Source organism: Alexandromys fortis, unplaced genomic scaffold (genome assembly GCF_014885135.2).
Source record: "Alexandromys fortis isolate MF-2015 unplaced genomic scaffold, M_Fortis_MF-2015_v1.1 scaffold_100_1_3062724, whole genome shotgun sequence".
Classification (NCBI taxonomy): Eukaryota; Metazoa; Chordata; class Mammalia; order Rodentia; family Cricetidae; genus Alexandromys; species Alexandromys fortis.
Genome location: NW_026067992.1, coordinates 840,484 through 856,755, shown reverse-complemented (window position 1 = coordinate 856,755; position 16,272 = coordinate 840,484). Strand labels below are relative to the sequence as shown.

At 43.2% G+C, this 16,272-nt stretch overlaps 1 protein-coding gene across 1 annotated transcript in view; it reads right to left on the bottom strand.

Moving 5' to 3' along the window:
• The window catches only part of Atp13a5 (ATPase 13A5), a 122,347-nt gene that overhangs the window by 84,847 nt on the left and 21,228 nt on the right, over positions 1-16,272 (bottom strand). The window contains exons 2-7 of the mRNA XM_050159928.1: positions 16,015-16,188; positions 14,281-14,427; positions 14,002-14,072; positions 13,816-13,896; positions 5,949-6,018; positions 841-975 (exon numbers count right to left, since the gene is read on the bottom strand). Coding sequence (XP_050015885.1) covers positions 841-975; positions 5,949-6,018; positions 13,816-13,896; positions 14,002-14,072; positions 14,281-14,427; positions 16,015-16,188 — 678 coding nt within the window. The remainder of the gene's footprint in view (positions 1-840; positions 976-5,948; positions 6,019-13,815; positions 13,897-14,001; positions 14,073-14,280; positions 14,428-16,014; positions 16,189-16,272) is intronic.

Sequence of the window (16,272 nt, the reverse complement as noted above, 5' to 3'; positions counted from 1 at the left end):
GACACGTTTTGTGATGCAACAGATGTGCAGATCAAGAAACCAGAAACCGAGACAGAAAAGAGAAATACGTTTGCCTCTGTATAATCGTTAGTGTATGAAAAAGGCAAAATAGAGTAGGAAAGATCAGCTAAAAGTGAAAGTTTTCCATAGGTGTGTGTGGTGGGTATGAGAGGCCTTTGAATATAAAAGAAACATGGAATGCTCAGATAGATAAAATACGCCTTCCTTCACTAGCAATCAGTGAGTGTACTTTAAAACACTAAACACTTAGTGCATGAAGACTTCGCATGCCAGTATCTATCACACAGTGCAGGTGAGGATCTGGAGAAATCAATGATCTTGCTTGTTGCTGATAGGAAGAATTATTTCATTTTGACAAAATTACACTGCAACATCTATTTCAATTACAAGTATGCCTATCCTCACAACTAGCAGCCTGACTTCTGGTTGTCATACTAAAAAGAAATATGAAATCGTATCTTGTGTCTTGGTTAATGTGAGTGTTGGGTCACTGCCCCCTCCACCTTGGCAGTAAGACTGCCATCAGTCCATGCAGCATTCTTCACACCTGATCACACACAACCTCAGAGTCCTAAATACAGTCCGTCCAGTTAAGCCCCCAGCTGATGATCAGACTTTGCAAAGACTTTTGAATCTTCTTGATACTCCCAATGCCCTGTCCCCCAAGTATCCCCATAGTAAGATTTGCTAATGCTACCTTATGACTTGTATTCGACAGACCTTCTCCATGCTCCAGGGGCAAATTCTATAGGCTTTTTGTTTGTTTGTTTAGCTAGAAGGTAAATACAAATGGAATCCAACCATGATTTCAACGCTTACCTGTCTCAAGTCATACACGCTTAAGACAATAGAGATAACGGTCAAAATGATGATGGCCACCGAGTATTCTATGTAACCCTGAGACAGCCACAGAGTAAGGGTGAAGGCTTGGAACACATAGAATGGATTTAAAACCTGCAGGTATAAAAATAGCACAGGAGTCATTTATGTGGTAGCGATCAGAAGTATATCATTACTTTATAGAATGTCCTTTCATTTTAACAACATATGAGGACCTCTTCTATTTAAGAATTCCCTTAGAACTCAAGCAAATGCAATGGCAAGCGCATAGAAAGCAATATGGTAGAAGTTACTCTAAATACTCAGAGTCATGCTAAAACATTCCCTCTTCTTATTTCCTAAAACATACTTCGCCAGTAACGAAATCTAGCAATTTGCCATTTATGCATATGCCGTGCAGCAGTCTCCAGGTTAAAACCCTCCATTTGGGAGGGAGACACAAGGTGTAAATGGAAAAGTGAAACAACAGGTGTTTTAGGAGAGGATCTTTCCAAGAAAGTGAACCAACAGGATGTTCTTGGGTGGATGGGGGGTGGAAATACCCCATTTGACAGAAAGGTGTCCTTAAGACCGGACGGAAACAATTAGGATAGCTTCAGGAAGTTCTTGAAACTGACTGGATTCACCAGACCTCTCCTTCCTCAAGAATTTATAAGCCCTGAAGATTGATGAAAATAAACTGAGCTGCTTAGCAATCACTTGATAAACCAACCTGCTTGGAGGGAACCCAGATCAGCCACAGTACCTTGATAAGGTCCAAGCCCCCCGAGGCACTAGGACAAGACAATTCTAACCCATTGAGTTGCCTGCATGTTCTGCAGTTCACTCCAGGTTTCTAGATTTTATGAGATGTCATTCATCTTTGGATGAACTTTTGTTGGCGCATCTCCCTTTGAAGTTTTTATGCACTAATAAGTAATCCCTCACCCATGTTTTTGTAAGAACCAAACTAATTGGTTCACCAAGTTGGACATCAGTGCTGTAAGTAGTTTGGCCTGTTGTCAGCTTGCTGTTTGAGTTGAGTAGGTTTTGCTCATGTCTGCCCAGGAATAGAGTCACACAGCACCATAATGGAGGAAAAACATAATTCAGTCTCATTGTAAAATCATAGGTTTATCTTTTATGTTCTCCCATGCTGCGGACTTAGATTAATTGTGCTATGAAAATGGGAGATTCTTCTTTTACCCAGGCTATTTTAAGATAGCATATTTTTTTCTGTTGCAGGCTGTAGTAAGATACTTTTAGAGGCAGTAGAGTCAGCGGATTCTTCCCCTTGAGCTCAGAAGGACCCTGAGCATCAGTGGCTAAAGGGCCTCCTATCAGCTCAGGCATGGTGAGCATGGCTCTGTCAGGCCTTGCCCTTCTCCCCATTCCCTCTGCCTTCCTAAAAAAAAAAAAATTAAATTAAATTCTTAAAGATAGCTGTGGAGGTCTATTTCCTTATTTGGCTGTTTCCTCCTTCTGAGAGTGACTACCAATGTCCAACTATCAAAGTATTCAAAAGTCCAGCAATCAAAAGCCCTGTTTGGCTTACTTAATTAACATGCCCAATTAAAATGAAACACCTCATTCTAACACAGGGTTTCCTTTTTACCTTTGTAAACAGCCATTTGCCTGTGGACCATGTCTGTCTCTGCTCTCAGCAGAGGCAGTCCTTTGTCCCTCCAGGACAAATAGCCCTTTCCCTTCTTCCTTGTCCCTTTTCTCTTCTCCCTGTCCTCTACCTCTGTCTTTGTCCCATATCTCTGCCCTTTGTCCCTCTGGGGCAAATAAATCTCCTTTGTGCTGAGAACTTGGCCTTGGAGGTCCTGAAGCCATACTTTCCCTTTCAGTGGTTTTCTCAAAGATTTAGCAAACATCGTCTGGGATGATGTCACCAACTCCAAAGCTGATCAGCAGGCATGGGTGCCTCCATAGCACCTTTTGTTCTTTTATCCCCCATATTTCCCACTTTGGTTTTATGGGTTCCTATAATGCTTACAGTAGAACGCTGGGGTGAAGCTCAGCTGTAGAGTACCTGTTTAGCATACTCAAGCCCTGGATCAGCCTCAGTACCCCTAAATAGATAAATATAACAATCCCAGCCTCAGCCTCAGTTCCCCTAAATAGATAAATCTAACAATCCCAACCTCAGCCTCAGTTCCCCTAAATAGATAAATCTAACAATCCCAACAGGAAGAGCAACTCTTAGGGAGGAATTGAAGTAAGTTTCCACAACACACAGAGACAGCAAACATGAGAGCGCCCGCTAGGATGAAGTGGATTCCCTTCCTGAGGAAGGGCTCTTTATCATCCTTATAAATTAGATGAAATACTGGCTAACATCGGGGGTACGCTCTCCAAATACTGCTTTCTGTAATTATCTCCCACACGGAATAAAGTTCCACTCTGCTTCTAACAATGAACTGATAGCTACTTAATAAGTTAATAAAGCTACACATTAAGTGTTTCTCAAGCCTTCTGGATATTATTTATAAATTTAAAAAGCTTTTGTTTCTTGGTGTTTCGTATTATCCCCATCTCAATTGCTTTACTTACAAATTATAGCTCTTGAGTTCACTTGGCATAAAATGCTCTAATTATAGATTATGTACTAATAATAACATGACTCTGGATTTATAGGAATGCAGTGGAAAGTTGTTTAAATATTTCTTCGGAAGAAGCAGCAGCAGCATAACTAATTTAACCCCCTGATTCTAACCCCTTGCAAACTAAATGTGAAGCAATTTACACCCCGCCCCCACAGACACACCTTTAATTTTGCTAAGGTTCTGACTGATGTGTGCTAAGAAATACCAGAGTCCTTTTGAAAAGGATCAGATTTAGGTTCTTTGAAAAATACTTTGAAAAACACTTCGCAGTTTTCAAATGCATTAGATGGCCTGCCTTTCCACAGCTGGGGAGGCTGTGCGCATGTGGGGTGGAAATAGGCGCATGAGAAAGCTGTGCCCCCCACTCCCTTTGGCTGGGAATAAAGCACAGCTCTAAGATCTAATGCTGAATGATAACAGCCTGCTGTTTGCTCCAGAAATAGAACAATGGTGGATGATATTTTACATTAGACAGAGATGGCCATTCTCAAAAAAAAAAAAACTGACCATTTTCAAGGGTTAGAAAAAGACTCAAAATATGCTTGCTAGCAAGATGGCTCAGTGGATAAAGACATTTGACAGTGCAAGCCTGTGGGACCTGAATTCTATCCCTGAAATTCACGTAAAGGTGAAAGGAAAGAGTGAACTAAAAGTTGTCCTCTGACCTCCACACATGCAGCCCTTGGTACATGGACCTGTGTTTCCCAAATGCTCATTTCTACTTCACGCATCATGCATAACACAGATACACATGATCATATTTTTAATAACACAGATACACATGATCATATTTTTAAACAGGTTAAAACTGTGGGACATTGTGTGGAGCCAGAGAGCGGCAGCCTGGATCAAAAGTAGATGGCACATTGAGAGAGGAAGTAGGGACAGAAAATCTCTCATAAGAGACAAGGAACTGCCGGGCGGTGGTGGCGCACGCCTTTAATCCCAGCACTTGGGAGGCAGAGGCAGGCAGATCTCTGTGAGTTCGAGACCAGCCTGGTCTACAAGAGCTAGTTCCAGGACAGGCTCCAAAACCACAGAGAAACCCTGTCTCAANAAAAGAGAGAGAGAGAGAGAGAGAGAGAGAGAGAGAGAGAGAGAGAGAGAGAGAGAGAGAGAGAGAGAGAAGGAACTGGAACTGAAACCAGGGCTATGGAGAGAAGAAGAGGTGTCAGTATGCTTCCTGCCCCAGTGTGGAGGCTGAAAACATAGCCAGCAGAGGGTGGAATGGGACAGAACAGGGTCCATGGCACAGCCATGACTGGCACCAAGCCCCTCACAGACCAAAGGGCCCACGGGTAAAACTTGTTCTCTCCAATAGGGACCTGGTTCTGATCCAATAAAACACTGGGGACCAAATGAAGGCAGGTACAAAGTCATCAGAGAGGGACAGCAAGCTCAGAGAGTGGAAGGGGGAAATTGTCCCACTGAAGGTTGGCTTACACAAAAGTACTAAGTGTCAAAACACACCATACTATTTAAAATTAATAATAATAATAATAATAATAATAATAATAAGTCACACTCAATGAGACAGAAAATAGTAAAAGAATGTGTAAGGACTGAATTTCAAACTCTTAGGGATCATAGCTGTAATAAAGTGCCTCTGTGGTTAGACTGCATACTTATGGCCTCTCCAAACATCTTCCTTTGTTGAAGTACTGACCACCAATGTGGTGGTACTGGGAGATGGGGCTTTGAGAGATAATTTCGGTTACATAGGTCCTGAGAGGCAGAGATCAGGCATCCTTCATGAGAAGACACAGGAGAGACTGTTGATCCAAAAATCACCAAGTGTCCCTTGAACTTGGATTTCTACCCAGTCTATGTGATTGTGTTGTCGTACCCTGAGCAGATTAGGATGCCACAATACTATCACAACAGAAACTAAAGACGACAAAAGGAACAATATATTACAAAACAGGAATCTGACTCCCACTGAGAAGTGTATTTCAGCTTAAGTGTTGTTGGGCTGATGAGATGGTTTAGCAGGTAAAAGCACTTGCTACCAATCCTGGTCACCTGAGTTTGACCCCTGGAGACCAACTTGGTGGAAAGGAAGAACTGAGTCCTATGAGTGGTTCTCTGACCTACACACACACACACACACACACACACACACACACACACACACACACGACTATGTCCCCAAACACTAGATGATAGATAGATAGATAGATAGATAGATAGATAGATAGATAGATAGATAGATAGATAGATAAACAGATAGAGCAATAAATAAGAGGCAGTTGGAAAGGATCAGTCATAAATCCTGATGTGTGTGTGTTTGTGTGTTTGCGTGTTTGCTGAGCTTAAATAAAACTGAAAGGAAGCCTTAGTAAACAGAAAAAAATATAGGTTAGTGTCAAGAAGCAGCATCACGAAACACAGATAGCATTCCCACTGAGGGATGTAAGTGTTATTTACAATCCCCCTGAGGCCAAGAAATTAAGAAGCATATTCTGTTTTTCAAAAAGAAGAAAATTGTCTAGTTACCTGTTTAACCAGCAGCTTCCATATGGGCTGGATCTCCACCTCGATAGCGTTGGGCCCACACACTAATCTTCTGTGGGAGATTGACATCTGTTAGTGTCAGCCCAGAAGCCCGTGACAAGTGAGCACCGGCAAGCTGACCAAAAATCAGCCACCTCTGTCCTTTAGGCATCTTGTACCTTGATATCTATAGTCTTATTCTAAACTATGAGTATATCTTTAAAATGAAAGTTGATACATAATGAACAAATTTGGTTTCTTCCTGCTTTAAAACTGTTTTTACTACAACTCAGTCAAAATGAAATTAGAAAGACATTAAAAAAAAATAATCTGATTACATCCTAAGAGCAGCTAAAAAGACACAGGTCTGAAGACATTTCTAGACTCCTCAGTCATTCAATTTACCCCAGACTTCAGTGATGGGTGTCTGTCTTACCCTGGAATCTCCCAGAGCAGGTTTCCATCAATGTACCAGAAAAAAAGAACAAATTCCCAGGAAGATGCTCTAAGATTGTCACTTGCAAGTGTCTGCTTCCCACACAAGGTGCATGACACATGTCCACTGCAAAGAGAAGCCCTCGTATTTGGGTTATGCTTTATGATTTTTCAAGTGTTTGCAAAAGATTCATTTGATCCTTACAGTGTTCTATAGAGTTCTAAAGGGACAATCTTGCCGATAGGAAAAGACACTGTGGGTCTTCAGTCAAAGGCTCATCCCGCTAATATTAATTATGACCAGGAACTTTTAAGTTTCATATTATCACTGTTTATAAAGAAAACTGAAATTGGAGGAAATTAAGTAGCTGTCCCAAGTTCTGAGGACCAGAAAAGAAAGCTCCACCTAACCATGCCCTCCATGGGCATCAAGTTCACAACTCCACCTCTACAGGGACCAGCAAGGAGAGTCTATGTGAGGGGCCTTTGGTCTTGCTATCAGATGACAGACTGACTGAGTTGAAGTTCACTTGACTTTTAAGGCATGTTACACCAGCTTTAATTATTGCTTGCCATGGGGAGAGATGACTTACTCTAAAGTCCGCTAACTCTGATGGGGGCGCTGAGGCTCAGGGGATGAAGAAGCAGAGTAGAAGAGGAGCCACATTGCTGTGTGAATTTATGAGCCCTAAATCTCATTCTGAAACCTCAAAAGACTTGAACTCAAGCCACATTGAATCTGTGACAAGAATCAGTTATTGGCCAAACTGTCAGAACCTCTCAGACCCAAGGCTTGGTCCATTCACCTTCCCCCACCCCGCCCCACCCCACATGCATGGTGTGCTTGCCCACAGTCTTCTCTTTGTAAATGCTACTCAACCTTTAAAAGCCAAACCTGAGAACCAAGCCAAGTAGTTCAGAATGGCGAGAGTGACCACACCTCCCTCCATACCCAGCAAGCCTTTGCCCTTGCCCTTTCTTCTACCTAGACCTTGCATCTTTTGGGTGACTTGCTTCATTCAGGGCTCTAAAAAGTATTTCTCCTTCTTGAGGCCTTCCATAACAATCCTATGGAAAACAGTCTCCGCCCCCACCCCTAGGCCTGGGGGTATGATGTCATGGTAGAGCATTTGCCTAGTACATGCAAGACCCTGGGTTTGCTCCCTAGCACTGGGAGAGGGTGGAGGAGCAGGACCTACCTAACTTTCCTTAATTTCTTTAACCTACCTTACTTTTCTTTATAGCATATATGAGTACCTGAACATAGGCCTTCTTTGAAAGCATGTGTGTTCGTGTGTACATGTGTGGGCAGGTGCATGTGCACATTCATGTGTGTGTATAAGCCATTCCTAGCAGTGGGATAACCAATAAGCACCAACATTGTTTCGCTCTTTTCACTTGGGTTCTAGAGATCACACCCAAGTCCTCATTCCTCCAGGGCAAGTGCTTTCGCAACTGAGATATCTGTCTCCACAGTCCATGCCTTCTTCTCCCAATGTGATAATTGGCGGTTTCTGACATTATAGAAACATAACTTTTGAAGGGATGCTTAATATATCCTGCAGGGTTAAAGTTGAGTCTAACACATACAACTCAGTCACGAATTATCTGCTTAAATTAATAGTCAGCCAAATTGGAGGTGGGGCAAAACCTTGGTTCCCTCATCTGAGAAATGAATCTGATAAAATATGACTAATAAAATTCTGATCAATCTCTTAGTAAGATAAATATGCAAAGCAGTTGTCAAAAGTGTACCGAGGACATGGCAAATCCCAGATAAATGGAAGCTGTCTTTAAAATACGATTCTGTCTGACATAATCAATTTTTTTCTCTCCTTCAACAACACTTTCCTTTTCAGTAGAATCACTTACCTCATTGAATTAAACCATGTATTTACATGTTTCTTCCTCAAATTGCTTCAGCTGTTTTTAAAGGCAGAAAGAGAGCTTTTGCAGATCTGTTTTTCTAGGATCTGGGGCTAGACAGAGAATATATTCCCCAAAAGTTTGGAGTTAGCAAAAATCATGGGGCCCCATGTCTGCAGTACTCTCTCCCCTGACAAGATTCCAAATTTAACCCTGATGGACAACTAAGGACATATTGATACTACAGAAATCCACCTAAGAATGCAAGCTGAGGATTCAACACCTCTGGTCTCTCCCTGTCTGGTAATATAGTTCCTGATATTGCCACTGAGGGAGGAGCTTAGGTCATGGAAACATAAAGGATGGGATAGTGTGGATCAAGCCTTGCCTGTGATTGATTCTTTGGGGCTCATCTGGAACCATGATGGAATCACAGCCAGCCTGCTCTGTGCTCTTCTGCCATGTCTACTATCCTTTGCCAAAGGAAATTCTCATATGTTTAGAGATTGTGTACCCATATCGATCTCAGAGCCAGCCACAGAGAATTCTCAGGGATGTTGACCAGTGGTGGAGCAACCAGAAGCAAGATTAGGCTTGATGCCAAGTCACACAGGGAAAGGTCAAAGCTATATGCCACCACTGAAGATCTGATGAGGTGTCAGAGAAAAGAGACTGAGATCATTCTGTGTGGCCTTTCCAAACAGTGTAGGTCATACACAGCTAAGTAGGTTTTGCTAATATCCATCCCTATCAATTAGGGGAGAAACTGCTGTGATAGCAGACGGCCCCTTCTCAGAGGGTGGATATGACCAGGTCCACAGCTGAGAACTCTGGAAGGGGATGTCATTCTCCCTGTGAGTTTGAGTTTGTGAGTCTGGGTTCAAAAGGGATTTCCTCGGGTTCTGAGATATTCAGATCTTGTAAAATGTATGGTTCTGAAATACCAACTGTGAATGGTTAGGAGTATTTTCCTTTGAGGAATAAACCAAATGAATACATCAATATATCTCTCAAAGAATTGCTAGCGAGATTTGTATGAGGCCCTGGAGCCCAGACGACTAGAGTTGGGGTCTTTAGCAATGAAGCAGAAGTGTGCTTCAATCCCTGGTGTCCTTCTCAACCTTCACAAAAGCCCTCAGCTTTTGCCCACTCTTTCCATTCAGATAGCCTGCTGGCCTGCAAGGGTATCTCTGGCAGGAGAGATTCCTCCAGTTTCCCAAGTAGTCAAGGCCAAGCAGAAGAGTCCAGCATGACTCAATTCTGTAGGAAAGTGAATTGGGAAAGCTCCTGGGGGAGTCTGCTAGTCTGTCCCTCCCTCCCTCCCTCAAAATTCCTGCTTTCCAAAGAAACAGAGGTCTAAGATGCCCAGGCTATGACATCTGTTGTCTGGTATTTGGGCATAACTGCGTAGTACAAGTGGGTTGGTCCTAGAAATCCCCCATCACAAAACACTTTGGGTATGCCATGAGAGATTGTTCACTAGAATAAATCTCCAAGTTCGTTAATGAAGCAGTGATATAAAGAAACGCCATGTCTCTAAATGACGTGTACTAACAGTTACTTAGCTTTTCATCCCGATCCCCTCTGCTGTCTATCTATTTCTTTCATTTCCTAAATTACAAGCTTCCGTAAAATCGGGGGGAAACAGCTCATGAAGGAATTTGGCTCTCAGTACAAGCTAGTGAGGTGCTCCCAAGAGTCTCCGCTGATGGAGAATGCCTGAGCACTCCATATAGAAAGGCTCAGAAGGGAAAGAACCAGAAAGTTGTGGTGAAGGTACAGTGAGATCTAGGCATCATCTCGGTCATGCCGCCCACAAGGCTCATCAGGTCTTACACACACTGCTGTCTCCACACGCTTCTGAACTGGAGCTAGATGGTTTTATACTCCCAACAGACCCAGACCCACAAAACTGTAGACCTGAAAATTCCAACTTATTGAAAAGAGACCATTGACCTCAATTTACTTGGCTTTATCAAATCATATTCTAAATAAAATATAGATAGTCTTTTAAGATAACTTCCTAGCTCCTAGTTGAACATTAGGGATTGAGATCATGTGTTTAGCTTCTAGGGGATGAGTAAGACTTTTCTCCCATTCTCCGACCAACTGTCACTTACTCCTTCCTAGAAAGATGCTGTGGAGGCTGAGTGTGTGTGTGACCATTCTCTCAGAGTGCAACTTTCAAAGGCATAAGAGTAACTTGTTTCTCTTTCCAGCTTTGTGCCCATCCAGACCTGAGGAGTACCATAGCAAAATCCCATGGTGGTTCTGATTTCTCTTTTCTCCCCTCCTCCATCTTCCAGGTTGCTTTTCTGTTTTCAGGAGCCTAAGCAAAGGGGCAGGAGCAGGATGGGCTGAATGGCAATGAAGGTGAAAAGATACCCTAATTCTGTTCTAGTAAGAAAGCCTCGCGAGGATCAGATAGATACGGTGTTTTCATAGCATCCCTTCTTGTGAAACGAATCACTTAGCCGTCAGTGAGCCTGTCCAGGATGGCTACGATGAAGCAGAGCTGAGTTCAGCTGGTGAGAAAGTGAGGACCAGAACAAGCCGGTTCCCCAGATCATTTACTTACACACTTTTTGATGCCTTTTGCAATGTATCTGCTCCTGGTGGCCTGATAAGCTTTTGCTGCCGAAAAGTGAGAATGATGAACATCCTACATCCCGTCTCTTTGCCAGGCTGCTAGGAACCCCACAGGGAAGTGTGTGCATTTAGATGCTGTAACGTGTCATTTTGTCAGATTTTTGCCTGCCCTCCTTCCCTCGTCTCGTGCAGTGAGCTCTTGGTTTTTAACGCAAGCAAGCTCAGATTCAGTTATTGAATTCTCATGCTGTCCAATCAATCAGTCCCTTTTAATTTCTCTGGAAAGGCCCCTCAGCTTACTCTAAAGAATGAAGGGAAAATGTGCCACATCCACCCGCTCCTTTTGTCCTTCAGTCTGGCATGCCTACAAGATAAAATATGCCTCTGCTTATGAGATTATTTCTCGATTCTTCATATTTGGGATACTGTACTCTGTCTTGCTTATTAGATTGTCAAGTTCTTTATGTGTGGAACAGATTTAAATTTAATTATGTATGATATTTATTAAAGCCTGGCACTCGATAAATAAGGACAAATGTGAGCTAGCTATACCGATGGGGAATCTTTCTTGTGGAAATGGTTTCTTGTGCGGAATATGTTGGCGTCTATCATTAAGAGCTCTTAAATGTTCTAGATCAATCTTCTAAACATCTTGCACTAAGTATTAGTAACTAAGTTTCATTTTAATGACTTTGAAAAGTCTCTGTATCTCAGCACATTAAACATTCATTTCTAACACATTTTGCAATATTGTTTGGGTTATAGATGCCTGCTTCACTTCTCATAGTATGTCTACGAAGGAAAAACTGAAACCAACGCTTCACGTTTCCTAGACTTTGTATAAGAATCATGGTGGTGGGCAAACAAGCAGGCGGGCTCAGTGAGTAAAGGCTCCTGCTGCCAAGCCTGTGAACCTGAGCCAGCTTCCTGCTACTCACATGGTAGGACAGAACCGCCTCCTGCAAACCTGTCTCCTGAACGCTACACATGCTCTGTAGGTTTACGTTACCACACACATGCCCATAAGCTACGTGGAAATCTAAAATGTAAGAAAGAACTCGCGTGAGGAACTTGCTCAAATTCCAGCGCTCTTTGTCTCATCTCTGCTGTCATGCTCCTACGGAACTCGCAGCGCTGTGGGAGTACAGCCCAGAAGCCCTGATTCAACCAACATGTTTCCTCTTAGTTTGACAATTGATGTTTCTGGTGGATCACAATGATGTCTGGCAAATAGTGTCCCTGGAAGTGTCTAAGGAGCTACAGATTATCAGAAGGGCTCAGCTGTTTCCTTTGGAGCTCACCAGCATTGGATATTTCAAACGAGAGCCGGGGGAAGCAGGGACTTTTCCCTTTGGTTAGTAAATTAAATGGCATCCCCTCCTCTCTAGCAGCATACAGACACCAGCCTCATGATTCCACTCCCTGCCCATCAATAACTATGTCTTTTTCTTTAGATCACTCCTCTCTTGCAAAATACTTGACATATCAGGGACACACTGACAATAACTCAAGAAACACCATCATTTAGTTATTTCTGCTGCATTTTTCTGTTGAGCTCTTTGAAGGGGTGCGAGCTGGCCTGAGCAAACATGGCTGTGACAGGCTTTGCCCTTCCCCCATTCCCTTTGCCTTGCAAAACTGTTAGAGTACCTTCCTAAGGCTGATTAACAAGGTCTCCTCCCTTATTTGGCCACTTTCTCCTTCTGAGACTGATCACCAAAGTCCAGCTATCAAAAGCCTTCTTTTGACTACCCTAATTAACATGCCTAATTAAAATTAAACACCTCATCCTAACATGGGGTTTCCCCTTTACCTTGGTAAACTACGATTTTCCTATGTGCCACGTCTTTCTCTTCTCTGTCCAGAGGCAGTCTTTTGTCCCTCTAGGGCAAACATCCCCACCCACCCCCCATTCCCTCCCCTTCTCCCTCATTCTCTGTCTCCTATCTCTGTCTCTTATTCCCTCCCCTTTGTCCCTCTGGGGAAAATAAATCTCCTTCATGCTGAGAACTTGGTCTTCGGGTGTCTTGTGCCCGACAACTTCGAAGTCCTTGTAGTAATACAGGGACCCACAAAGAAGCACGGTGCTCCCTCCTGGACCCTGGACCCTGGACCCTGGACCCTGGATTATGGCACAAACTATGTCTAAATGCCTATTTTTACCACAGAGATCCTTAGTTAAGTGGGGAAGAAAAGTTAAAGTGGCGGCTTTCTGACTCAGGCAGACAAAGAGCAGCAAATGACCTTGCAGGTGTGATCTTTAAGAAGAGGAAAAGGGGAGGCCTCGGTTAGAATGGGCTAGGAAAGCGGTGGTGTGTTTTGATTGGGCGTATTAATCAGGTGAACCAAAGGGGGCATTTGATTGCTGGACTTCAATACTTTGATAGCTGGACCTCGGTGATCAGCCTTCGGAATGACTCTGGCATAAGAAAATGTTCAATTACGGGAACAGAACTTGGTGACTAGCTTAGGGGATACGATCTATGGTTTATAAGGGAGAGGGAGGGAAGGGACTGCAGCCCCATGTTTGCCGTGGGCAGGCCTGTTAGAGCCCTTTACTCCTGTCATGAGTCCAGGGTTATTCTAGGTACAGCATAGGCAACGCGGAATGACACAGCCAAGTAAACAGTAAAATGTTCATTTCCACAGCTGTTGGTTTGCAGCAAAGCATGATCCGGATAGCGTCTTTTTGGCTCTCAGTCAATGCAGGAAGATTAAGAAACCAATGTTTATGAAAAGACTCAAGAATATTATAAAGCCTATTCTACAAGCCTGAGGAGACGGGCGGTATTTTACTTGAGTCGCTTGTTCTTTCTGTGTCTTTTGAATATGTTTGCCTAAGAAGATAATTTAGAATGTCTTTCTGATGCCAGCAAATGACATCAAGCTGGCAAAGCACTGTGCCAGCAGCACACCGATGAGTGTCCATTTGATACTTCATGCCAGCAGGGTGAGGCTCAGTAAGCATCCTTAAGCCTACCTGACCTCTTGCTCTTCACTGGTCAGACCCAATCCAAATGTGTGGTGGATATCGAAGCAGGAGTTACTGTCTTCTAGCAACCTAGGAAATAGTTGGGATAGGAACCACACATCAGTTTACAGCCTCCAGTGAGTCAGTGGTCTTCAGCTGCGTCCTAAGGTGGTGGCGAGAAAAGGCTATACTTACCCAACTTTCCGAAAGCGCTTCTCCAGGAAATCCCACACGTACCTGATTTTCTGCACTTGGATGCATTGTAGCTGCAACCACAAACATGAAAGGGTCAGGCGTCATTCACAAAGGAAAGCGGATCAACGGGGAATGATGCGGCCCAGGTTCCCTTGTGGGTCGCACACCTAGCTATCAGTCCAGCCCAAGCATATTATAGTCAGAGCTTTAACCAGCAAGCGCACACTCTGTTCTTTTTCCACAAATGTGCCAGGACAGCCCACACATTAGATCGCTTACTTTTAATTCTGGCTTCATTACAGCTCGGTTTATGACCGAGTGGCGGTCCGCCACCAGAGGTTCTTCTGGGTTCTTGCTTCTAGAGGACTTCAGTGCAGATAAGTGGAGGCAGAAGACTTTTTTCCTTATGTACCTTCGAAATTCATCCTTAAAAAGTCAACAAACAAGAGAGCGGTCTCAGACCTCAGTCAGAAGGCAGATTCTTAGGCACAGTCTAGACTTGGTGGATTGAGGAGCTCAGGTAGTGGAGCCGGCAGTCTGTGTTTCAGTGAGCCTTCCAGAGGCTTCTGCTACACACAGGATTTAAAGAAACACTGGATATGGGGGGAGAAAACTTCGTAAGGAAGTATTATGTCTAGAAATTTTCTGAGATGATTATATTTCTTTTTATTACTTTATTTACTTTTTTTAAGACTAGGATTCACATGTCTAGACTGACCTTAACCTCTTGGTTAGCCTGCCCCATTTCCCGCAGCCTGGGACCACAGGTGTGCACCACCACGCCAGGCTTCAGATACTTTTAAAAGCTATCCACAAGCTTACCTTACCTAGTATACTCCAAAGCATGCATTGTTGAAAATTGAGCATTCCTACGTTATGTAGCCTCTGAGAGTTGTAACAATGACAGCCACTGCCCATGCACTGGCAATGAGCAACATGCTTCAACCTAAAATATGAGAGATTTTACCCAGGCTGAAGTGAAGAAAGTGTTAACATTCCTGGGCGGGGCAAGAGATAAATAAGAAGAAACTTGCAGAGATAGTCTTTCTTTCTCTTGTTCTGGCCTGGGTAAACTGAACAGATGAGATTTGTTCTGGATCTCTGGAATATTGACTAGTCATTGCTAGACTACAGATGCAGGGTTGAAGACATGAGCACAGTACTTTTTTTAAAAAAGTTATATTTAAATTTTAAATTGAGAGAAGGTACTTGCATGTATTTATGGGTCTTTGTAGCCATTTCCTCTAAACTGAAACATTCTCTCCTTTAAAACTCAGGAAATAAGCAAAACTCACAAATCTGAAAAAGTTCCTGAAACTTACATGATTTCTGAGGCCCCTCCCACTAGCTGCAGAAGCCCTAACAATTGGTTGAAAGAGAAGACTCTCCAACCTACCTAGTTGTTTTCAGATAAAGCAAGGAGCTCTAAGAAAGGGGTGGGATTTTCAGTGTTGCAGCTACTTGTGGGTCACCCACAATCCTTTAAGGTGTGTGTGTGTGTGTGTGTGTGTGTGTGTGTGTGTGTGATATGTAATATCACTAAACTGGACTTGGGAGAAATTATTCTTTTGGTCTGTTGTTAATGAATAAACAGTTATTCATGTCTCCTCAGGAACACTCCCACAACAATGGGGTACGTAATGAATTTTAAGCATTTATATACCGTATATATGATTAGACAAGACCAGAGTAATTGGCCTCTTTACCACTTCAGAAATTTACCATTTCTTTCTTCTGGGAACATTCAAAATCCTCTCCACCCACTGTTTTTAAAATTTGCTCTCAGCCACATTATTCTGCAATGCTACAGGACATTAGCAGGTATCCCCTATCCAACTGTAGCCTTGAACCTACTTATCATTTCCCCTCTATCTCCTCTACCCCTACTCAGGCTCTGGGAATCAATAGTCTACAATGCCAACTTCATAACATCCGTGTGTAAGTGCGGACAGGCAGTATCCATCCTTCTGTGATGATCATGGCATTTGAAATGGATAACAGAAAAGTACGTACTGTTGTTCTCAGCAAAACTGTGTCTGCTTCTTGCAAAGGGCACGGGATGCAACTGGTCCACACCCACCACTCAGGCCTCCAGTAGAACATCAGCTGAAGGGCGCCAAGAGTCAGGATGGCTGTGACGAGGCACAGGGCTCTCCGGAGACTCTGGGTATGGTAGCCAAACACCTCCTGAATAATAAAAGGAGCATCCCATGTTTCAGTAGTCACAGAAACATCATTTTGATTCAAGGGATACATGCTTTGCGATGCAGG